The sequence below is a fragment of the Coturnix japonica genome, chromosome 18 (genome assembly GCF_001577835.2).
Source record: "Coturnix japonica isolate 7356 chromosome 18, Coturnix japonica 2.1, whole genome shotgun sequence".
In the NCBI taxonomy this organism is placed as follows: Eukaryota; Metazoa; Chordata; class Aves; order Galliformes; family Phasianidae; genus Coturnix; species Coturnix japonica.
In genome coordinates this window covers 696,238-720,739 of record NC_029533.1, presented here as the reverse complement: position 1 = coordinate 720,739, position 24,502 = coordinate 696,238, and the positions used below count along the sequence as shown (strand labels likewise).

Sequence of the window (24,502 nt, the reverse complement as noted above, 5' to 3'; positions counted from 1 at the left end):
GGGTATGTGCAGTCAGTCCTTATGAAAAAACAAGTCTTCGTTTAAACTTCCCATGTCCTGTCAGCTCTGAAGACCTGCAGATGAGATGGGCTGTAAGAGATGCACCAGGATGGGATATCGGTTCCTATGCGTTGCATGTAGCCAAAAAATGAACGCAGGTGGTTGTGAATCACTGTGGCTGGGAATAGCTCTTCTGGAAGGAGAACGGAGGGTCATTGCTGGTCTCCGTGTTGAGTCAGGTTTGGTACCAAGCTGGGAATATGTGCTTGATTCCATGTTGCAGGTCAGGTTTTATACAAAAAAAAAAAAAAAAAAAGTCCCATTTTCAGCTGATGGAGTCACAGGACTAAGAAACCTTGTTTTTTAAATGATTCATTTTATATAGAAACCACAAAAAGAGAAGAATAGTCAGACTAACAGATTAGCATTGGATAAAAGCCTTGAGGGCTGGCCAAAACCCTTGATGATGAGCATCCATAGAACCTGCTAGGCTGTTCAACAGTGTGGATTACAAGCACAGGAAGAGTGAAACTTCAGAGGAACTGAGGAAGCTGTCTGATTTTTGGTACTGAAGAGAGCAACTCAGGCTGAATTAATGGTGGTACATGAGCAAAATGCAGCTAGATGAGCATCCTTACCTAACCAAAGCCCATTCTGTGTTTGATTTGATTGGGCAAGATTAATGCCATCAGTACCTCATCTCTATTCAGACTCTTTGGATGATGGTCTAAGAAATGTGAAGCTTTCAGGTGGTCCCATCACTGGAGAAGGCAGGAAACTGCCACAAGGAGGCTGCTCAGGGGAAAAGGCAGCAGTGCTGCTCTTCTGGTCCAGACTCAAAACTGAATGCTGATAGAAGTGTTCAGGTTGAACATTAAACAACTGGCAGACAAAACAATCAACTTTAACTGAAAAGACTCTACAAATAATGACTGGTAAGCATAGACAGCCTCTGGGTCCCTTCAGTCCTGTGACTGGGGGGTGAGCACCTGAAAGCAAGGGAAAATCTACATTTACTGAGACAAAACCACACTCCTGATGCATGTATGTGTGCAGGTGAGAGCAGAACATGCCCTGTTCTTCAGGCTCACTGAGTGGGAAGTTCTTAGCTCATGCAGTGCTGTATTATTGAACTCATGCCATTTTATTCTCTTAGTGAAATTGGAACAGCCCAGGCAAAATCTTTTAATTCAAGAGCATCCTCATGAAGAAGGGAGGGCTGCAGGGACAAGTGGGATGAAACCTTCCTGCATCCCAAAACAGGGGCTGCCCCAGACCTTTACCAGATCTGCCCAAAGGTAAGGGGTGGCAGTTTGCAGCATCAAGGAAAAGTTCTCCCCAATGCAATGGGATGCAGAAATGGCTGTGCTTGAAGTAAGAACCCTTCTGCTGTATGCAGCCACCACCTCATCCTCTGACTTGAGCCTCAAAGTCAATACTCCTACGATTATCAACACCAAGCACAGCTGCTCTGCCCTGTTGCCTCCAGACCTCAGCCATTTCAAGCAGCCAGGTCATTGCCTGACAAGGTGTCTGAATAACCCGTGTTAGCAATGTCTTCATTTGTTTTGCAGACTAATACAAGCTGCAGCATCAACATAATTCCTCCAAAGTCTTGGTAAATGACTTAATTCTGCAACATTTTCCTCATGAATAGCATGGTATTTGACTGGTCAGCACCCATAGCAGGCTCCCAGTGTCAGGACTTCAGAGTGAACAGGGCTGTAAAAGTCATTTCTCTCGCTACCTTCATTTTCTTGTATGCACCATTTTATTTTGCTTCTGGTTAAACTAGCTGTCACCAGTCCTCATGGCTGCTCACTAGAGCATGGCGCAGTAATGCTGGCTTGTCTGTATGTTGCTTTCCAAACATGAGAAGCAGGAATGTGCCCTGTGTTTTCCTTTGATTCCCTGGAGGTTAGGGGTGTTGCCTACCAAAAGCCAATTCAGGCCTCCCATCATTTTCCAGCTTCCCTCATTATTTTCATCACCCTTCTCTAGACTGATGCAGGACATTATGTCCTGTGTGAAAATAACTTCTGTCCTCATTGTATCCCACTCACAAGATGGAAAGGGAATGCAGTGTTGCCAAACAAAGAGTTGTAGCAGGGTGTCTTTGTGGGTCATGGCATCTTCCCCGTCCCAATAGGAGCAGTACATTTCACTTGCTTACAAAGACAGAAAAGAATTTCTATAACCCCTTCACCACACAAATTTCTCTTCAGTTTCTACAGAATCAGGCTAAACAAGGAAGTGTGAAAGGTCCTCCGTGACTCAGCACAGACTGCTCTCGCTGGTCCAAGACCAGGGATCATTTGCCTTCCTTTGGGACCCTCTCTGGGTTAATCCTCCTTAGTGCCAGGAGATGCTGAGATCTGTCTGGACAGCTGCCCAGGGAAGCACTAGGGTCACACCAGTGCTTCTGGGCAGAGGGTAGAACAGCACCCAGAGAGAAAGAGCCAACAGGGGACAGAGAGGTAGTCAATGATGGAAGAGGGACAAAAAGAATGCAGCTCCTGGGTCCTGATTGCAGCAGCCTTGCTGGAGGCTGTAACCCCATGGCCCCAAGAGGCCAGGCAGGTCTTTTCCTTTTTCCTGCTGGCCTCGGTCACCTACAGGTGTTACTTGCAGGTGAGGTCCCCTCAGCCTGATGCTCTTCCTAGATCAGTTTACCAGGGTTGTGGTGCCCCCCAGTGCCACCATAACCTGCAGGAAGAGCTGCAGGAAGAGCAGCACCTGCTCTCCAGCACATCCCCCTAAGCAGCACATTCCAAAGCCTGCACATCTCCCTGCCCATGTCCCTCCTTCACTCCCTGTGCTCCCCGTCCCCCTGCTCTCTTGCTGTGGCCTGGCGGAGAACACGGGATTTCCCAGAGCCTTCCTGAGTTATTTTTAGTTAGCGCAATAAAGAGAGCAGCTAGTTTGTGTTGCTATTTTTATAGCACTCATTAAAATGCTGTTGCTGAATATCCTGGTGGCTGCTTGCTTCCACTCCTGTGCTGACTGCTCCTCTCTCTTTCCTGTTGCAGCACTGAAAAGCCCATCCGCATTCCATGAACAACGAAAAAGTCTGGAGCGAGCCAAGGTAATTCCTACCGCCATCCCAGTGAGTGAATACATGGGCTCGCTTTGCATGATTTGTGGAGTTTGAAAGCACCTTCCACCACCCTGCCCTCATCTGGCTTCCTGCACCCTGTGGCCACAGACAGGGGTCAGGGCATCTCCCCTGCTTCAGACACAGTGGGGTCTTGTGTTCAGGAGCATCCTTCTCCAGGCAGGAGGTTTAAAATTGAAGAGGGGGCATCTGTCCCCTAAGCTTGGGGGTTTTAAAACAATCCCTGGGTTTTGTAAGAGCCTAAGGCAGGGTTCAGCCTTCCAGTAAACCTACAACTACCTCAAGCCTGTTTTCCTTTCAGGGCCATATCCGTGGCCCTCTTCATGCTGTGCTGGCTGCTCTCCACTCTTTCACAAGTCGGAGCGTAGAGAACAGTCAGCATCAAACAGGGCAGATGAGAGGCTAAGTATTCAGCAGGTGTGCAGGAGGAATGCAGATGTCACCTCAAACAAGTTTCCAGGAGACTCATACTTGCCATCAGAGAGGAGCTGGGCTTTGAGCTCAGCAGCACTGCTGGTCCACCGCAGTATCCCAGGGGATGAGTGAGCCAGGCTCCCACTGACCCTATTACCTGTCTGCATTCAGGCTTCCCAGAATGTTGCTGAAGGCAGAGACAAGATAAGCAGCCATTGAACACACTGAAACTCTGTGATGTGGTCACATTTTGGAAAATCACACTAGTCTTCCAAACCCTTTCTATAGTGCCCAGCATGCAGTCCTGGGCAAGCTGGAGGGCTGTCCACACACAGCATGGCAAAGGGAACAGTCACACAGGTTTCTCTTGAGCACAAGAGCTGCTTCTGTTAGTCTGCAAAATGTGCCTACAGTCACATGGTAAAGGACCTTTGCAGGAAGGTATGGCTGTGAAATATGGAGAAGCGCTCTCCTGAATTTAAACACACTCCAAATCACTTGCCCTGAGACTCCAGCAGTAATAAATGGCTAGCATAAGGAACACAATGTGACTCTGAAAAATTAGCATGCTTATGAAATTTCAAGCAATCCAAAGTATCCCTGAAGTGTCATATATTTTACAGTTTCGTATACATTTGTGTCTCTTTGTCTTGCTCTTCAAAGGCTTTCACTGGCTGGTTGCCTGGGGGAAAGGGAAGGATGGTCTCATCTATCCCAAACTACATGCATTTGTAGAGCATGCTAACAAACACACTAACAAACACACAAACGAACACAGCCTATAACAAGAATATATTCCTTTGCAAGGATGCCCTGCTTATAGCCCTGACAGGAAAGGAGCAGCAGCTGTTTCCAGATAATCGTTCAATAGCATTTGTTGTTTGGCTGATATTCCTCCAAACTGATGTTCTGCAAACAGAAAGCAGATAACATTAATGGCTTTCATGTGTTTTGAAAGCTCTTCTGCTCCAACTGATGCTAAAACCAAAAACACATCTGAGGTCTTTCTCCACTGTTTGCACCCCAGTGACACAAATACAGCTCATAAAAAGCAAAGGTCAGATGGAACTGAATCACAGCAGAAGGTCAGGTTTGTGTGGTGACAGTGCAGGAGTCAACATGATGGTGCCACATCTGTAGGACAGTAATTCAGATTTAGCTCAAGTGAGGCCCTGATCTGACAGCCATCAGCAAGAAATGTGTTGGGTGAATGTAACCACACCCAAATGCGAGCATAGAATCATAGAATCACAAGGTTGGAAAGGACCTACAAGATCATCTAGTCCAACTGTGATCATCCAGCTCTAAGCTGGCACAGAAAGCAGGCGGACCTGCAGGTGGTCTAAGCAAGGGATTGTGATGGTGAAAATAAGCTGGGGAAAAATTATGGGGGAAGGGGAAGAAACAGCAAAGGCTTCAGTAAATAAAATGTCTATTATTTGTTTAAACATGTCACTGGCTATGGACGAGGCTGGCATCAGGCCAGCTCAGCAGGCTTTGAAGTCGATGTCCTGTAGTAGATTGCTGGGCTGGAGGACAGAGGCCGTCTGGCTCAGCTTACACCCAGCCTCCACCCTGCAGCAGTGCAGCCCCAGCTGGGGCATTCCTGACAGATGTGCAGCAGCCAGCAGCCATCCCATCTACCCCCCAGCAACCCACTGCAGTGCGCCCCAACCTGTGCTGTTACCAAGTTTTCCCTGTTTCCCAGCCCAAGCTTTTCAGTTGCAGTGTGAGCCCATTGCTTACCCTTCTACAAGCATGGATGAGCAGAATCATTTATTTCTTTTTAAAGCAGCATGTTTTAAAACTATTTTGCAGCCCGTTTCCCTACAGCAGCCACATCTTCGAGCTGATCAGTCCCCTTTCCCTTCAGCCTCTCCTCACTGATCCCATTTCTGACTCATTAATGATTTCTGTTGCCATCCTCCATGCCCTTCCTGTGATCTCTTTCAGACTCAGGGCCCAGAGCAGGGCTTTGCTATTCCTTGTGTCTGCCTGCCATTCCTGGTGGTATTCCCTAGAAAGCTGCCTGCCCGTCCAGTTTCTGTCTCAGGTCCACTGAGCACTGCAGAAATGTCTCTGGTGGATTAATCTTCATTCCTTCAGGGGTTATGCAGCTGTCTCAGCTGTGGCTAACTGTGACCTGCTTGTAGTTATTTGCAGTTGTCCTTATTGAGCTGTATCCAATGTATTTCAGATGATTTCTTTAATTACTCCAAATCATTTTCTATTGCAATCCGTTAGTCTTGAATAAATCAGAGTTAAGGAGTATGTCTTCTATCATCCAAGGCATTAATGAAAATATTGAATAATAGGAAGAATTGCTGCAGAACGTGATTTGACATATTCTTGTGTTTACACTGGGAACCATTCCTAATTCCTTTGGTGACCCACAGTTATGCTCCTTTCTTATGCTTGTCTTATCCTGATCAAATTTCTCTGGTTTGAATATGAGAATGCCGTGTGAGATAATGTCAAAACATGCTTAGGGTCAAACTACATGACATACTTTGTTTATTGCTGTAACAGAAATCTGTCATCTCTCCATAAAAGGAAACTACTTGCTGTGGTGTCATTTGTTCTTGAAGAATCCATCCTGGCCATTACTCACCTCCTTGCTATCTTCAGAATCCCTTTATATAGATAGTTTGATGACTTATTCCAGTATCTCTCTGATTGGAGTCATAATTTCCAGGTTTCTTCTCTCCATCTCTTTTAAAGCAGTAAATTATGCTCTCCCTGGTCCAGCTTCCTGGAGAACCAGAGATAGTTGTGGTTACTCCAGCCTTGTGTACCTCAAACCATTGGGAGCATTTAACTCTGAGCATTCTCCAACCAAGAAGGCATTATATCCTGTAGCCATCTCAGCAAAGTCCAGTTACTTTTCCTGTGTATGGAATACAGACAGCCCTTTCCATTGTGTTCTCCTGGCTACAGAACTGCTCTTTTCCCCATGATCCTGTATATTTTTTACTGCAGGTTTTCTAATTTTCTCCAGCTGCTGGTGTAATTTTGTATGTACCCTGAAGAGTTTAACCTTTCTTAAAAATGTGTATTTTTCTGTACTATTTCTCCTAGCACCTCAACTTAGCAAACAGCTGATAATTCATCTCAGTTATTCTTTAGCTCTTCTTCACCAGGTGATAGACACACATGTGTAAACTTGAGGTCAATGCCACCAATACTGACTTCCTTGGCTCAGAGGAAGGTGTTTTTGCATCTCTGTGTGCCTTTCTGTTCCTAAAGCCATGGGGAATTGTCCAAGTTCTTCATAGTCTCAGCTGTCATGATCTGCAAAGTGGATTTACCCAAACTCACACTGCAGATGGGGTTGATGGGGTGAGGAACTGCGGAGCATGTAGCTGAAGGAAGGTCTTGTGGCTGACCTGGGTGAGTGTCTGGGTATCCTCATGACCTGCTCAGCCTTGTAATGCATCGCAGAGTGCCAGGCTTCCCACAGAAGCCATTGTTAATACTACACCATGGCACTGCTGTAGTGCGGCTTTCAAAGATGATATGGGATGCTGATCTAACCCTCCCAGCAAATAAGTCTCATCCTTCCCATGTGCTCTCATAAGATTTGAGGGATCAAAAGCCCGAGCATAATTGTCAAGGACACAGCCTAGTTGTGAGGATAGTGAACATTCAGCAGCTCTATGCATGTTGTTCCCCATCTAAAGAACTTCTGCTCAAGAATCAGCCAGTGTCCAGGTGAAAAAAAAAGGCTACCTGGGAGCTCACTCAACCTTGACTGTAATGAATCAAAACAAACATGGGATGGCACAGGGGCACCTGCTCTCTGTACCTTATTGATGCTCAGGTCAGGTAATACTCTCTGCATTTGTGTTCTGCAGACTGAAGATTATCTCAAGCACAAGATCAGAAGCAGGCCTGAGCGATCAGACCTGGTCAATATGCACATTTTACAAGGTAAGACTGCCTGAGATTCTTCCACATACTTCGTATCTCTCCTGCCCCACCTGAGTTCCTTTCAGGACTCTCTTCGCTGTTTACTTAGCCCCAGCTGCTCATGAGAGACACTGTCAAAGGGGACATGTTGTAGCCAGTCCAGGTCCAGCCTTTGGATGGAAGCACACTTTTCCCCTGACAGTAGCAGACCCAAGGCCTTCTAACCTTTGTTCCGTCTCTGGCAGGGACCAAGGTGTGGTGGTCTAGGAGACAGTAGGGTAGAAAACAACTACAAAATCTTATAGAGGGGCAGAGGTCCTGCGCTTCTGGAACAGGTTGCCCAAGGAGGCTGTGGATGCCCCATCCCTGCAGGCATTCAAGGCCAGGCTGGATGTGGCTCTGGGCAGCCTGGTCTGGTGGTTGGTGACCCTGCACACAGCAGGGGGTTGAAACCAGATTATCTTTGTGATCCTTTTCAACCCAGGCTGTTCTATGATTCTATGATTCTGATCCCCATGAAGTGCAAACCTTGGGCACTTGTGGTAAAAGCCTTGTAGCGGGTGGTTCTCATGTCTTCCCAAAACTGGATATGGTTTTTTTTTTTTAATATTTTTTGCCACAATTCTTATGGTGATGCTGAATGAAATTAAATGAAAGCTGATGGAAATAATGACCCCATGCATTGCCATATGAAAAGGTTGAGCGCTGCTGTAAGTCTGTGCATCTTCACCTTCCCCAGCCTGATTTCTCATTTCAGCCATGGAGCTGGCAGCGCTCTGCTGCATCCCATCACAGGCAGCAGATCTCTGTGGTGTCCCCCATTATCTCCAGAGATAAGGAGCTCCTTTCAGACAGGGAGGATGTGCAGTCTCCCTCCTTGAACCCGGTCAGTCCCCAGGGAAAGGCAGATTAATCTTTGGCAACTGTAAATGCTCCCTGCTCAAACTGTAGATAAATTTCTCCTGGCATGCTGGAGGTCTAAGCCAGGAGTCTGCTAGATTCATGCCACTGTCATCCTTTACCTATGTCTCTCCATCCCTAAATGAGTCAACATTATTACCCATTTAACAGGTGGAAGTGTCTTTCCCTTAGGTTAAACAACTGAAGCAAGTGCAGACTGGAATTGGGGCTGGGGGCAGTAGAAAAGATGTGGAGGTGGCTGCCATCACTGAGCAGACAGGGCAGGCCAGACACAAGGGTGGTGCAGAGCCTTCCTAGCTGTGCACAGAGCAGCTGGCTGTGCTGCCCCACACACACTTCTGGGCTGGAGCCTCTGCTCGTGTGTCCTGGAGTACCATGGACTTATTTGCCCAGCTGGTTCCTAACAGGACATAGAGGTGATTGAAATGGGGCAGCCAGGCTTTGTGCCATCATCTGAATGTCTTGCAGACACACTTTCTGTTACTGCTCACCTCAGGAAGCTCGTGTGGGTTCCACACAATCTGGTCTGAGGCCAAAAATGACCTTACCTCAGCTCTCCTGACCTCCTGCAGGGCATTATTCCCTGGTATCCAGCTTGTGTTGAGCACAGTATCTCTTCCATTGTCTCTCCAGTGTCCACCTTTGAAGGCAGCACAGCTTAGGTGCAGCCCTTCTTAGTTTAGCCCCCCAAGGGTATAGATGCAGTCTAATTTAGGATCTTGCTCCCTCTCTCCCCAAGCTGATGCTATGAGACAGAGCATCTTTGTTTGGAAAATTACCATTTGCTGTGGCAGTTGGTCACTGCTCTGTCACCTCTCAGTAAATGGGAGCTTCTCAGCTGGGTTTGATCTGGCAGTAGTTTCCAGATCTAGATGCCTTTATTACACTCCTCTCTGCAGCTTGTTTTTCCCCTGGAGGCCTGGAACAGTGTCCTCACACTGCCTCTAAATGTTCCACTCCTGAAGCCTCAGCTTTTTATCTTCTAGCGCAAGGCATTTACTCCAATTGTCAAACACTGTTAATGGTTCTTTTCTCCAGCTGTTCCCTAGAAGTACAGATCTGTATTAAACCACAAGAGGCACTGGGTTGCTGGCAGGCAGGAGTCAGAGTCCACTTAGCCTCTCAAGTCACTCACAGCTTAATGAAGTTTCCGTTGCAGATCATTCCTGAGCCTTGGGGAGGATGCTTCACTGCAGGCTAGGTTTGCAAGCCTAGGTTAGAAAATAAGGGCTTTTAATTGAGCATAGAGAAGCTTGACCTTAGGCTCAGGGGAGGACCCATGTCCCAGAGTCTCATCTTGTCTCCAGCCTCAGAGCAGCTCCTGCTGGACACTGAGCTCTGCTCAGTGTCTTGTCTGCAGTCCAGAAAGGCTGTGCTGAGGGGAAGCAATGCTCTCAACAGGCAGTGTGCTTACAGATGGCCCTGGTCCTGAACTGATGCCTTCCATTTGGCCTTTTAGACTCAGCTGCAGAGGGGTCCATTCAGTCCACTCAGATGAAACTGAAGAGAGCTCGCTTGGCAGATGATCTGAATGAGAAGATTGCTCTCAGGCCGGGTCCTTTGGAGCTGGTGGAGAAGAATATTATTCCTGTCGACTCAGCTGTGAAAGAGGCCATAAAAGGTAGTGGAAGTGAACGTGCATTTTGTGTCGTGTGCGTGGCACGGGGCAGGGGCTGGAGAGGTTACAAGGACGTACAGCAGTGCCTGGAATTAGGAGTAGCAGCTGCACATTACTTCAGTTTCTTTATTTTCACAGTAAACAGTCCAGCCCAGCCCAGCCTCACTCAGGTCCATGAAAAGAAAGATTTCATATTAGAGTATCTGTGATGGAAACACGAATCATTTTTCAGACATGTCTTCTCAGGGAGAATACATCCCTTCTTCCCCCCCTGCCCCATCCAAGACTTCAAGCACATAAATGATACTGCTGGAGAGGGGGCATTCCTTCCTCCCTTACATGGGAGAGGGCTTGGGTTCACACATTCAGACATCAGGCCAACCTGCTCCTGCTTGTGTCCTGCTGACCTCTTACACCCCAAGGGGTGACACAGCCCTGATTCAGTGATGCTGCTGCTTTGTTTTTCCACTGACATTAGTGGAATGCAAGGTCCAATAGAGCAGAGGGAAAGGGGTGCCAGTCTGCTGGGAAATACAAGGAGCTCCACCACCCACATCCTAGCTGGAGGGGGGAGGCAGGACCCCTTGCAGTTATTTCCCCCATGCTGCTGCAGGAAGGCCAGTGCATGGGCTGAAACAAAAGAGACTGGTGACTCAGAGTTCACCAGTGCCAAAACAGGGAGATCAGAAAGCAGAGAAAGGAGCAGGAAAGCCTGAAAGGTTGTTCAGTGCCAGCCCAGCAGCCCGTGTTTCTAATGTCTGGGCTCATCTCTGTGTGCACAGATTGGACCTCAGGCCTCAAGTGGGGCACTGAGAGCCATTCTGCCTCCAGGAACTCCTTGCTCTGTTGCTCCCCATTCCTAAATTCATGGGATTATTTCCATTGGCAAAATCCCATGACAAGTGTCTATTCTGAGCTGAGAGCAAGACAGGGACAACAGTAGAGCTCTGGGACAGGAGGGGTGTTTGAACCATAGGAGCAATTCAGAAAATGGGAACTGAGGCAGGAAGTACTTTGACTTTGGTTTAATCTCAGAAACCAGATACAGCGTGAAATACTGCAGGCTTAGACAGACCTCCTCCAGCCCTCCAGTCCTTCCTGCTCTTCGTTTCCCCACTGCAGAGCACACGTGGTGTATGCATGGCGGTTTCTGCAGTCTGGTTCTTGATCCACACCATTTGCAGAATTTCACAGCTCTTGCCTTTGAAGGTGAAATGTTCCAGGACTCTGTCTAAAGAGGGATTTTTAAGGAGAGTTCAAGCAAAATCTCCTCAGCCACTTATCGAAGGAGAGAAGAGCAAAAATACAAAACCATTAAAAAAATCCCTCCTCTTATAAACAATCAAGGCAGTTTGAGCATGATTCACTGGAGCTGAGGCTTGGAGGCTAGGCAAAGGTGCTTGGAGATTTTGGATGTTTCTCTCTATCTGCCTTGTCTGCAGAAATTTACAGGACAAAATTATCGAAAACAGAAGTCTGGCTTTAAATGATTTGATTTTCCCTTTCATAATCCTCTTCTATCAATCACATGCTCAGGGAAGACGTGTCCTGGAAGCCAGTTTTATCCCACTTCGGGTGGGATAAGGTCAGGCATGAAGCCATTTGGGTGCCATCAGAAGAGAGGCTGAAGCTGCACCAGGGCCCTCAGGTTTCTATAAAAGGTGGCTTAACCTGAAGGATCTTCAGAGAGATTTTGGAAGTCAGAGGCGGTTTGCTGTGCTCGTGCCTTGGGGCTGAATGTTGAACAAGGAGCAGAGATGAGCACTGGCACTTCTGAATGTTAAGCCTTTTGTTTTTGCAATACCAGAAAGATGACAGGGTTTAAAATCATTTTCCTTTAACCTTGGAATCTCAACTGTTTATACAGTGGAAAGTTCAGCTGACGTGTTCCTCTAATCACCTCCGGCAGGGTGAGCAGAAAGTGCCAGACCCCAACAGAAAGCCCTAACGTCCCAGTGACAGGAGGCCGCCAGTGCCCTACATAGCTGAGCGGTGATATAAGAACCCTTTTTTACCAGGTCCTTGTCATCACTTTGTCCAATACATTTGAGAGGACAATACCCAGTACATTAGAAACAGCCCCAAGCAAACAGCATTCTGCCTGAGATTACAGCAGAGACATGGGATCATGAAACAACATGGCCAGCCCCAGGCTGAGCGAGAGCAATAGATAAGGGCAGCGCTCCCTGCTCCATGCAGGCCCCCAGTATCAAACAGCAGGATGCAGCACATTCCTGTCATGCTCCAGGCTGCTGCTGTGTCCTGTAGGTCCCTTGGGCTCTGTGCTTCAGTACGTTTTCTCCTCACATGCCTATGGAAAGTCTTGCAGATTCCCGAGTCCCTTTTGCTTGGACTGATTATTCCTAGGAAAGGATGCCCACACTTGCAGCTTCCACCCAGTCTGGGGAACAGACTGCATTGCCTTGCATTTCCTCAGGGAAGGTAAAGCTTGGGTACTGTGTCTGATGGCAGCTGTAGAGGAGAGGGGACAGGCTGTGTCTCTAGACACGTGGAAGAACACCAGGCAGGGAGGAGAGAGGCCCTCCCCAGCACACTATTGATCTCATATCCTTGTGCCTGTCTGCCCCAGAGATGCCATGACGAGGATGCTCTTGGGTTGTCCAAGCAGACAAAGCAGTTCCTTTTCAACACCAGGGTTGCAGAGAAGGCTGGTGCTGGTGATACACACAGCACTCAGGATGGGGACAGGCAAATAGGACACAGAGCCATATTGTCACAGGATACCAGTAAGTGCTGTCTATCAAGGATCACTTCCCAACAGGAGCCCACAGCAGGCAGCACATCCTCCACAGGGCTCCAGCTACTGCTGGTGATTGAAGGAGCCTTCCTGGGACGAGCAGCCAGGGCTCCCTGCTCCCTCACCCACCGTGGCACCATGAGCTGGGGCAAGCAGAGATAACCTTTATCTTTCAGATAAAGGGGGTCAGAGCAGGAAGGTGCGTGTCAGTGAGAAGGTGCACATTGCTGGACCGGCAGCACAGGCAGGTGGAGGTTTGTCCCTTCCTATTTCCCCATTTGTCACTTTGCTATCAGTGTGCCAAGCTGCCTGACAAATGCCAGATGTGAGCACAAGGAGATTATGAGCATGGCCATACTGCTCCTTTCTTTGCCCCCACCTGCAGCCCTCCCAAGTCTCAAATGAGATCTTTTCATTTCCAGCACTTCATTTATCAGTAAAAGCCTGGGGTCAAGAGCTCTTGCCCATCTGACTAGGAGGCAGCATGCTGGGAGCTTTACAGAGGGAAGAAGCAATGTCTGGGGCAGGCTTTGTGGCAGTCAAAAAGTAATGGCAGAGACTTGAAGCATTTCATGTGGGTGAAGTTTGTGGACAGACACCAGACCTGGAGGTCTCAGTCCAGCTGCAGCCAGGTGCAATCCTGTTGGCTATTGCCAGGAAAGGCAGGGTCACCCTCCAGGTGGATTTCAGCCTCAGTTCTTCACTGAGGACAGAGTTTCATAAGTGTGATCAAGATGCTTGGCTGATTGAGAAACCTTACTGCCCCTCTCCCCATTGCAGTCCAATGGCAGAATAGGGTAGCCAAGCTGTTCCTGTGCAGTCCAACAGGCCTGTAGGAGGCAGATGGCCATTGCTGTTGCAGGCAGGGCAGCCAGGCACATCCCTGATGTCCACTTCTCTTTGCCTGGCAGGCACGCAGGTGAACTTCTCCAAGCCATCTGATGCATTCGCCTTTGAGGAGGACAGCAGCAATGACGGCCTGTCCCCAGAGCAGGCCAGGAGTGAGGACTCCCAGGGCTCCACGGAGTCATCAGCAGGCACCAAGTCCTCTGAGCTGCCGCCCTTGGCCCCCTCAGGGCCAACCCAGGTGGGTGGCACCACTGGGAAGCTGTGCTTCCCCACATCTGGGGGTATGGTCAGGCTGGGAGGATGGATTGGGGCACTGAATGTGAGTGGGAGGGCAGTGAGGTGGCAGCACTGAGGCTGGGCTTGAGGGAACTGGGATGGACTGGGGGAAATGAGAATGCTGGGCTAAGGGGCACTGGGATGAGCTGGAATGTGCTCCAGGCTGGGAGGACTGTGGGGGCTGGAGGGACAGGGTTGCCCTGAGGTGAACTATAGGAGATTGCAGGGACTGTGTTAGTCCTGAAGTAGCCTGGGGAACTGGGAGCACTTTGGGCAGAGGAATGGGTCCAAAGGGCCAGCACCTGCCCCACATCCCCTCTCACATTGCACCTCTCCTTTCCAGGACCACCCCCGTGGCATTGAAGGCAACACAGCGGAACTTGCCTCAGGCCAGACCGGCCAGTGCAACAGCCCCAAGCAAGCAGTGGGGCAGGACAGCCCACCTCTCCCAGTGCCCTCTGTGGTGAAGGTAATGTCTGCATATCCACACTCCCTAGGAGAGGTAATACCTGCAGGGCAGGTGGCTGCAACCAGGTCTGAAGTACCCATGTACTCCATGTGGGACTGGGAAGTTTGAGGGCTTGGTCTTAAAGGCCTGGAATAATGAGGAGAGATGGATCTCCATTTTGTGGTTATAAAAGGTAGAGCTTTGGTGCTTGCTGAAGGTGAATGCTCAGGTCCTGCATTGGAAACATTCTCTGGGGCTGGAAGTTGGAGATATAAGGCAATACCAGCAAGGCAAGGAAGGCTTTTTCCCATCCCATGTGTTCTTCAGCACAGCTGGGATTAGTTGTTGCCCTGGAGAAGTCCCTCACATGCATGATTAGATGCTTGTGGAACTGGGCTGTCTGGGTGCCAGCAGGACCTGCCCTTGCTCTATCCAGGCCTTCCAATTCCCACAGGAATGTCAGGAGCTCTTCTCTCAGCTAATTCCTTTTCTTCTTGGACTAACAGTCAAAATCATCCAGTGATAGCAAGAACCGTCACAAAAAGCCCAAGGACACCAAGCCCAAGGTGAAGAAGCTGAAATATCACCAGTACATCCCTCCAGACCAGAAGGCAGAGAAGTCCCCTCCACCTATGGACTCTGCGTATGCAAGACTCCTCCAGCAGCAGCAGCTCTTTCTGCAGCTCCAGATCCTCAGCCAGCAGCAACAGCAACAGCAGCAGCAACAGCAGCAACAGCAGCAGCACTTCAACTACCCAGGGATGCACCAAGGCCAGATAAAGTGAGTGACACTGTGCCAATAGCAGGGCTTAGTACTACCTCCCTCCAAACCTTCTTCTTCCCTTTCTACTTATTCCAGTGCATGTAATTATTTTGTTGTTATATATATATATATATATATAATATATAATATTGTTATTGGAGATAAATGCATGTAAAGGAAACATAGCAATATCCCCAAAAGCTTTTCTGACTTTGTGCACTAGCTGGGGAACGGAACCTGTGACCTGCTGGTAGGTTACCAGCAATCTTTGCAGCCCAAACTGGTTTTCCTTGGGGTTGGTAGTCCTTCAGGTCTCATATAGGGGAGAACTCCAGGGGAGCAGGGAGATAGTACATCATAGCAATGGGCACAGAGTCCCCAGAGGGCAGCCATGTTACCCCATATCTCCTTTCTTATTTCAGGCAATCTAATGAGCAAATGATCAAAAGTTCAAATGCTTCATCAACTTCTGTCAGCAACACCCCTCTTTCTCCTGTGAAAACCACCTTTTCAGGCCAGACTTGTGTCTCATCTGTCAAGCCAGGCCCTCTGCCATCTAACCTGGATGATCTGAAAGTAAGTGAACACTTTGTCAGTACAGGAGCAGAATTTTATAGCCCGCATGTTCATTGCTACCCTTATGTGTGCAGTGTAGTGCTGCAGGTTGTGCTGACAGGGACCAGCTGTGTTATAGAACAGCATATACCACCGCACTGTAAGCAAACCAAGGTGTACAGCACAGTAAAGCAGGAATTGGTCCTTGTAGAAATTTACTGCTAGAAGGGGAATCCTGGGTTACCTCCATGGCCCAAGGACCGCTGCTGGCTCATGGAGAGCAGTTAGTTTCTAGCAGGAGGAGGAAGGTTTTCCTATTAGGAAGGCTTAGCATCCTGCAATGGTGATCAGGGCTGTGCACAGTGACTGAGCACCTGAGGAGCCAGAGCAGGGAACCTGTGATGTCAGGTTTTTAATGTGCTCACCTTCAAGGGGAAGCATTGGGAATGATTGTTGGTGAATTTTCTTCTAGGTGTCAGAACTGAGGCAGCAGCTCCGAATAAGAGGCCTGCCTGTATCAGGTACCAAAACAGCACTGATGGAACGGCTACGGCCCTTCCAGGAGTGCAGCAGCAATGCAGTGCCAAACTTCAGTGAGATCACAACCGTCACCTTTCCAGTCACTCCAACAAGCACCTTGTCAAGTTACCAGTCCCAGTCTTCCACCGGCATGTTGTCAAACGGCTTCTACCACTTCGGCAGCACCAGCTCCACTCCACCCATCTCTCCAGCCTCTTCTGACCTCTCTGTGAGTGGCTCTCTGCCAGATACATTCAACGATGGGCCCATATCTTCTCCACAATTTGGTCTTCAGCCATCTCCAGTTCACGGTAGTGCTGAGGAAAGCCTGATGAGCAGCATGAATGGAGGGAGCATCCAGCTGGAGCTGGAAGGGATTGACACAGAGAAGGACAAGATGCTGGTGGAGAAGCAGAAGGTCATCAATGAATTGACGTGGAAGCTGCAACAAGAGCAGAGGCAGGTAGAAGAGCTAAGGATGCAGCTGCAGAAGCGAAAGAGAAGCAATGGCCTTGAGGAGAAACAACAGCCCTCCCAGCATTTCTTTGGTGTCCCCATCAAGCAAGAAAACGCAGCATCCAGCTGCCCATTTGCATCCAAACAAACTGCCTTGAAAGGCCAAGCCAACAGCTCAGAAAAGTTAAGTAACTGTGGGGTGCCACAGCTGTCTCACATTGTAAATAGTCACTGCTTGGAGCCTGCAGGGCAAAGCACCATCACCTCCTCGACATTCCTGAGCCCACAGTGCTCCCCCCAGCACTCTCCACTCGGGGCTGCAAAGAGCCCTCAGCACATCAGCCTGCCGCCGTCTCCCAACAGTCACTATCTCCTGGCAGTGTCCCCTGGCTCACAGGCAGAAGGGCGCAGCGCATCACCCCAGACCAGCAGTTGCCTTCGCACAGCATCGGTAAGTGGGGAGCACCCCAGCTGTCATCTCTGTGTTGAGCACACACGTCTGTGGGCATTCACACAGACATCCCTGTTTGAGCTCTTTTCTGCCAGGTTGGAAGTGCTGGCATCTTGATGGGCACCCAGGGGGCGGCAGGAACACGGTGGGCTGTCCGTAGGGGTAGAGAATAACTGAGATGGAGAATGGGCTGGAAGCTGATGGTACTGCAGTGTCCTTTGCAGGGCATTTCCTAGAGAGCCCTGCTGCCTCCGCACCCAGTTGCCCTGGGGGGCCAAACACAGATCCTCTGCCCCACGGAGCCTTGGCACAGCTCCCTCTGCCCCAAGTGAGCACTGGCAAAGTTCCCTGTGCCCTGCGAGAGTCCTGGCACAGCTTCCCTGAAGTGAGGGGACCTGGCACAGCTTTCTGCCCCGGGGAAGCTTTGGCACAGCTTCATCTGCCCAAAAGGAGCCCTAGCTCATCTCCCACTCCACTCAGGGGAGGCTCTGGCTCAGCTTGCTGTGCCTCTAGGGGAACCCTGGCACAGCTCCTTCTGCCCCATGGAGTCCTGGCTCAGCTCCTTCCACCTGGGGAAGACCTGGCACAGCTCCATCTGCCCCATGGAGTCCTGGCACAGCTCAGTCCACAATGGGGAACCACCAGCACAGCTCCCTTAGCTGCTGGGAGGTCCCTACTCTCCCAGGGGAACCAGGCCACAGTGCAGCAGGGCTCATCAGCATCTTGCTAAGCCATTGCAGCTGCTAACAGCACAGCAGTGTATTTTGGTCACTGGGCTGAAGTAGGGCAATTCTCCCAATCATATGGGAAGCCTTTTCTCAGGAATAGAGCAGGACTTGCCACTGGGGTCTGCAATCAGGGGCTTGTTCCCCTCAGGCCACTAGCACAGCAGTGTGGTCCCTTCAGTGTCTCCACTCCTCATTCAGCCCTCAGGATGAGCGTGAAAGCTTGTAGAGGGGCACATGCTGCCAACATACAAAAGCAGCATAAGATGCCACTGATCACTGATCACTGATTTCATCACAACACCCTACCGGGGCAGCATGGCACCCACTGTGAAACACCCCGTATTCACACAGGACAGCTCCTGAGCCACGGTCCCACAGCTTGCACACAGAGCAGTGTGCTGTGTGAGTGTGACAGGGCTGCAGGGTGGCCAAATAGATTGTGGCCTGTCATGAGGACAGTGATGCAGAGGACATAGGCAATTGGCTGTAGGCTGTGCTCCATGAGATCTCCCAAAACCAGTGGTGACAGAGAAGATCCCCAAAAGAAGAAGGTGAGAGGCAGCTTGTGGCTTGGGGAGCATTGCTTTGCTGGATGCAGCCGCTCTCCTGCTCTGCACATTTACAGCTGAGTGAGTTGAGTTCATGCTCATGGTTCTGGATCCTGCTGGGGTCCTCAGAGCTCACCCAAGGAGTTATTCCCCTTCTCTGTTTCCTGCCCAGAAACCAGGTTCTGTGATCTGATCCGACCCACAACACCCTTAGTTTTCCTGGTGCTGCTCTGGCTTCTGCTGGGTGACAGAGGTTGTCCTGCATGCTGAGGAGCAGAATTTTTTCCCTGTGCATTGATTCAATTTCCCTGTATTTCCCCCACGTAGATGACTACGCAGGCAGGTCAAAAGTCTCCTATTCCATCCCCAAGTTTTTGTAAGTCAAGCCCAGCCCTCTCAGAGGGAAAGCAGCCTCCACCATATGAGGATGCAATAAAGCAGGTAATTGCATGATTTTTACTTTCAACAGGGCCAGAGCTGTGCAGAGTGATCTTTTGTGGTTAAGGCAGCTGCAGGAACCACAGCCCTCTATGGTGTCTCTGGGGAGTACAGGCCTTGTTCCACAAGGGGCAGCCTTTCCATGTAAAGTTACTGAATGATTGTCACAGAGCAGTCAGACACCATGCTAAATGCATTGCTTTTTTCATTGCTGTGGGGAGAGGCAGTTTGCAGCAGCTGCTGAGGATGGCTTGGCTTTGCAGGGCAGGGGGAACCTACTGCAGCACTGTCTGGATCTGCTGCACTTGTCCTTGATCTCCCGGTGCTCATCTGAATGCCACTGCCAGACCCCTGCATCTCTTGTGGGGTCCAGAGCCACCCTACCTGGTGCGTGGCTGGAGGGACTCTCCTCCTAATGCCCTCTACTCTCCTCTTTGCCGTTTACTGCAGCAGATGACTCGAAGTCAGCAGATGGATGAACTCCTGGACGTGCTGATTGAGAGTGGAGGTACGCACTGCTTCTCTGACCCCTCCAGGGCTTCCCCTCTATCAGGTGTAGGTCTGCCGCACCCTGAGCAATCTGGAGCTGCCTGAGATGGGTATGGCTTTCATTTGCTGCCTTACACCAGGAGCCCACCCAGAGGTTGACTCCAAAAGCACGTGGGGCCTGTGCTGGTGAGAAAGCCTGCCAGAACCTGTGCCCACACGTGCCCCAGATCAGTGAAGGAGTCCAGGCTTGAGAGCCTGCTCAGAAAGGTTGGCAGCGTCTCACAGAGCCTCTGCTGCCCTCCTCTCCCAGTGCTGCCAGTGCCACCTCCCACACAGAGCACCCTGCTGCCCTCCCCTGTGCATATGGCTGCCTGTGCCCTTCTTCATTGATGACCAACCTATGCCCATCCCCATGGGGACAGCTGCCAGTGCTTGTGCCCTGGAGATGAGGTCCAGAACTGGAGGAGCTGAGATCAGAAACTGGGAATGGGAGGGGCTTCCCACAGGGAGGATGGGTGGGTGATGCTGAAGGGATGGAGTTGGGTGTGGGTCCCTGAAGGCACGCCCAGCCCAAGAGCCTTGCTTGGGGGCCTCAGCATTGCCTCCTACCCAGCAGTAACAAGGCCTGCCAGAACATCTCATTTTCCTCTTGTTTGTTGAACAGAAATGCCAGCCAATGCCAAGGAAGATCGGTCCTGCCTCCAGAAAGTACCTCAGATAACAGTGTCGACAGGGAACTCCAGCACGACGCTCCCAAAATCATCTGCCCCATTCGAACAGGTCTCCTCCACCCAGCTCCCATTCGAGCACTGTCCGGGCGGTGGTGACGCTCACCTCGAGGTCCTGCTGAATGCCCACAGCCCGCTTGGGAGAGTCGGTGAAATCACCCTGCTGAAGATGGGAGGAGAGGAGTCCCACTTTGAAGGGATGATAGAGGGGTTCTCCAGCAAAGCCGCAGATGAACTGCTCACCTCCCAGGAGATTTTACAGACTCCTCTCTCCCCCATGGAAACTCAGCTCTCTCCTTCCCCTGCTGATGGCTCCGGTTTACAAATGAGTTTCACCGAATCTCCGTGGGAAACGATGGAGTGGCTGGACCTCACCCCCCCCAGCTCCGCCTCTGGCTTCAGCTCACTCACTCCCGCAGGCCCCAGCATCTTCAACATTGATTTCCTGGATGTTACTGATCTCAATTTAAACACCAGCATGGACCTCCACCTGCAGCAGTGGTGAACAGGAGGGCGGTGGAGGCAGAGCACTGTGAGCCCTCAGCAGCCAACGCAGTGTTTCCATCATGCTGGAGAACACGCAGGGCTAACACACCATGTTCAGGGGAAACTGGAGCCATTTTCCCAGTGAATAAACTTGTTTGAATTTTCAGTTCCTGCAAACTGACAGCACAACAGCTCTGGTACTTTGGTTTTCTTCCACTGGCGCATCTTCACAAAGGATACCAAGTGCCTTTATCGACACTCCTTTAGATTGACAGTTGCCTGTAACTTCATTTTTATCCTTTTTATCTTCCTCCTCCCCAGTTTTAGCAGACACTCCCGTGAGAACTGGAGCAGCTCACAACAAAACTACGTGGTGAGGTGAGCTCATCTGAGGAGCAGCAGGGAAGCCAGCACACAGAGGTTGCTGCCCCACTCCTTCCTGCCATCCCGCAAGGCTCCCCTCAGCCTGGCCCAGGTCAGGAGGGCTGGGAGCAGGGAGGCACGAGGGCTCTGCCCAGCAAGGGCAGTAAGCACAGCCCTCTGTACAGCCAGACCCACCTTGTGCCATTCTTCCTACCCCAAAGCCCCAGAGCTGTGCTGCCTCAGTCCCTGCACAACTGTATGAACAAGCGAGAGATGGAGTGTACCATGTTCATGGTGGTGCTTTGGGATGTTCTCAGACTGTCTGGGGAGCTGAAAGCCAAAGAGCTGTCCCAGTTACAGTCTGAGCTGAGTCAGGCTGCAGCCTGAGACCTTTGAGCAGAGAGGTGTGGATGCTGGAGGCGGCCATTCAGGCTGCAGGTGCAGGTGTTGAAGGGATGTGGCATTCCAGTGGAGCTGACGTGGCTCAGCTCGTGTGGTACAGATAAAGAGATGTGTGATGTGTTGTGGTCCAAGGCAGGAGCAGGTCATATGGATAATACAGCACAGCTTTGGAGGGGCTGTCTCTGCAGAGCCACAGCTTGGTGTGGCTGGGCAGCCAAGAGCAGCCCCCTCCTGCAGGTGGGGCAGGGCTGAGCAGGCCCTCGTGGGGCTGTGGTTTTGTGTGAGCATCTGCTTTCACTGTCTCCGCTCTCTGCCATCCAGAACGCTTCCTTCTTCCCTTCCTCCTTCATCCTCAGCAGCAATCCTCTTCTCTCCCGAGTTTACTCCGGCATCACCCAGCTCAGAGCAAGGCCGCCCGGAGAACAGCTGTGAATCACTGAGCCTAGAGGAGCTCGTTCTTCTGAAGCCAGCGGAGATGGATGCTCTTCCGCAGTGATGCCTCCAGTTTGAAGTCACCAGCATTTCTCCTGCGAGTCTCTGTGCAATATCCTCCTTCAGGCTCCGGCGAGAAGGAGCCTTCGCTTCACTTCTTGGCTGCCACCAAAGAACTGCAGACTCTTTGACGGACACATTGGCTTTGCAATTCTGGTTTTGCCAAAGTAAATATTGTTGCTGACAAAGATTGTTAAACTATTTACAGACTGAGTGTATTTAATATTTGTGTTACTGGAAGGACAGCACAGCGGGGCCACTGCACGGTGTGCACACACACACACACCCGGGCAGCCACACAGCCCCACTGTGTCTCCGGCTCGTGGCGATGTTGCATGCTGTATAAAGAACACGGCGGAAGCTTTGAAGTCACTATTTAAAGCATCACTTTTCTATTGTACAAATGGTCACAGAGCACTGCTAGGATAGATGAGCACAGGTTGCCTTGGTTTTGTTTTGTTTTTTTAAATTCCTTTTTCTAAGGGAGAAATTTTTAGAAGCCGTTCCATGGAGAATATTAATAGCACTTGAATCAGAGTAGTGGTAGCTGCTACACTGCGCCATTGTACAGGGCTTTCCAGGTAACTTTCTCCTCTCAGCAAATGTATTTCCTTATTTAAAGGGATGCTGTCAGCTTCGAACTTGTAAACAAGCACATTTCCTTACCTATGTTACCAGCAACACCTTCATTATTAAAAATCCCTTTGCCTTGCCACTCTGCCTGCTCGCAGTCTGCCGCTTGATTCCACCTGGGGCAGGGCAGCCATCAGCCCCCCCACCTTCCTTACAGCTGTTTGCTTTTGAAGGAGATGGATGAGGGATGGGTATCCATCCCCACAGGACAAGCTGATGGCTGCAGCACAGGACAGCTCAGGTCAGAGGGGCCATACAGTTCCAGCCACTGCTGTGGGCAATGTTGCCACCCACCAGACCTCACTGCCCAGAAAGGAAGATCTACACTTGTAGATGATATGTCTGTAACTCCTGCAGCCTTTCCCCTGTGTCTGTGGGGTTCTCCTGGGTCCCTCCATCTCAAATCCTCCCAACACAGACACAGCCCTGTGCTCCCAGGGGGGATCCTTCTCCCCGCACCCACTCGTGACCATGTCCATCCTCACCACACCGCTCCCTCTGTTCTAAGAGGGTTCCCAGGACGCTTCCTGCCTGCTTGCATGGGAGGTTTCCTGCTCGTCCCAAAATGGGGTTAAAAGGTGGGATGATCCAGAGACACTGATCCAGAAAAGTGAACCAGAAGAGCCCCCACCCCTGGCATCTGCTACATGGTGTTTCCCTATGGGCGGTGCTGGCTCTTCCTACACAGAGTAACTAGTCATAATTACCAGTTAATAGTTACAAAATCTATACATAGCTGTGTGTTACGTCACACGGTTCCAAGAAAGCTCAAACAAAGCAAGTAATGGATGGAGGAAGGAAGGGGTGAAACCAATAACCAGCTCTGTATTTTACTCCCAGTACAACATTACATAATACCAGGTGAGGGTATCAGGAGTGCTTCAGCCCTGCACGTAGGCGTAAAGACATGAGGAAGTGATATGAGGTGTGAGACTGGGCCCCTGTGCATGGCAACAGCCCTTGGTGGCTCCAGGCCTGCCTGGAAGTTAGAGCTGCTCCTCTGCCTTGGCTGAGTACAGGAACTGTGCAGCCTCAGTGTCCATGTGGTGGTACAGAGGGAAAGCAAGGGCTGAGACATACGGACTGTGTTGGGTTGTCTGCAGGAGGATTCTCAACTCCAGGGTCAGAGAAAAGCATTGTAACCCATTTATACCAGGAATGCTGGACCGGTTCAAGGAACAGCAACAGCAGAACTGCTCAGGCTGGGTCCAGGCCAAGACACAGAAGATGCATCTCGGATGTGGGGTCAGGGGTTTCCCATACCACTCATGTGAGCAATAACATGATGATAACAGCCCTTGGTTGAGGCAGAGAAGTCCAAATGAGTCAACAGGGAAGAAAACCTGAGCATGGATTCAATGGGGCAACTGGGAGAACCTGAGGTGACAACAGACACAGTCCTTCTTACATGCCACACACCACAGGGGGAAAGGGACCAGCAGGACCCTCTGCATCCTGAAAAGCACTGGGATGCCCAGGCCAGTTCTGCCACGTTTCTTTTGGTTTCTTGTCTGCTGAGACAAGAGCAAACCTCCAGAGCAAACCTCAGCACACAGAGGCAGCTGTTGGTGCAGACTTCCATCTCCTCAAGCCTTTCTCACTGTGTATCTCTAATGCAAGTCCTTCTCTGGCTCTATTGCCTGCCTTCCCTTCTCTTGACAAGATTGTCACCCTTCAAATGAAGGGTGAGAGCCAATTCCAGGATACTCCACCAGTCCCTAAGAACTGAGCTGTGGTTCGACCAACAGTCCCTGCCACAACGCTCTTGTTCTCCCTCTCACCAAAACTTCAGTCCCATGGAGTCAGTTTGACATTAGAGGACAGCCCCATTCCCCAACACTGTGTTCATCTCTGTGGGGTTGATGATGAGCTCCAGTTCTGCTCACTCACCCAGAAGGTTTCCATGTCCTCCATGGCCTCCAGGCACAGACGTACCCCAGCACCCAGAGGCGGTAGAAATCACCCAGGACTCACTACTCTTAAATCTGGGCACTGCATGGAGCAGTGAGTGCTCTCCCATGCATACATGAAGCCTGTGAGGCCGTGAGCATCACTGCCCACTCTCCAGGCTGTGGGTGCAGCCACCGTCCCTCCTCATAGGGACAAGATGTCCTGGGCCACCTCAGCCACTCGGCCTCCCCCA

The 24,502-nt window shown here is 50.4% G+C and overlaps 1 protein-coding gene across 11 annotated transcripts in view; it reads left to right on the top strand.

The window, feature by feature from the left end:
• The window catches only part of MYOCD (myocardin), a 196,571-nt gene extending 174,130 nt beyond the window's left edge, over positions 1-22,441 (top strand). For 4 of the 11 annotated variants that reach the window (XM_015880041.2, XM_015880043.2, XM_015880048.2 and 1 more), the window contains 11 exons: positions 3,030-3,085; positions 7,384-7,459; positions 9,819-9,980; positions 13,647-13,822; positions 14,204-14,329; positions 14,815-15,089; positions 15,494-15,647; positions 16,099-17,052; positions 18,656-18,769; positions 19,217-19,274; positions 19,920-22,441. In XM_015880041.2, the coding sequence (XP_015735527.1) occupies positions 3,030-3,085; positions 7,384-7,459; positions 9,819-9,980; positions 13,647-13,822; positions 14,204-14,329; positions 14,815-15,089; positions 15,494-15,647; positions 16,099-17,052; positions 18,656-18,769; positions 19,217-19,274; positions 19,920-20,488 (2,720 nt within the window). In that variant the 3' untranslated portion in view covers positions 20,489-22,441. The remainder of the gene's footprint in view (positions 1-3,029; positions 3,086-7,383; positions 7,460-9,818; positions 9,981-13,646; positions 13,823-14,203; positions 14,330-14,814; positions 15,090-15,493; positions 15,648-16,098; positions 17,053-18,655; positions 18,770-19,216; positions 19,275-19,919) is intronic. The other 7 variants (XM_015880045.2, XM_015880050.2, XM_015880051.2 and 4 more) reach the window with 4 other exon arrangements.
• Positions 22,442-24,502: the final 2,061 nt, after the last annotated feature.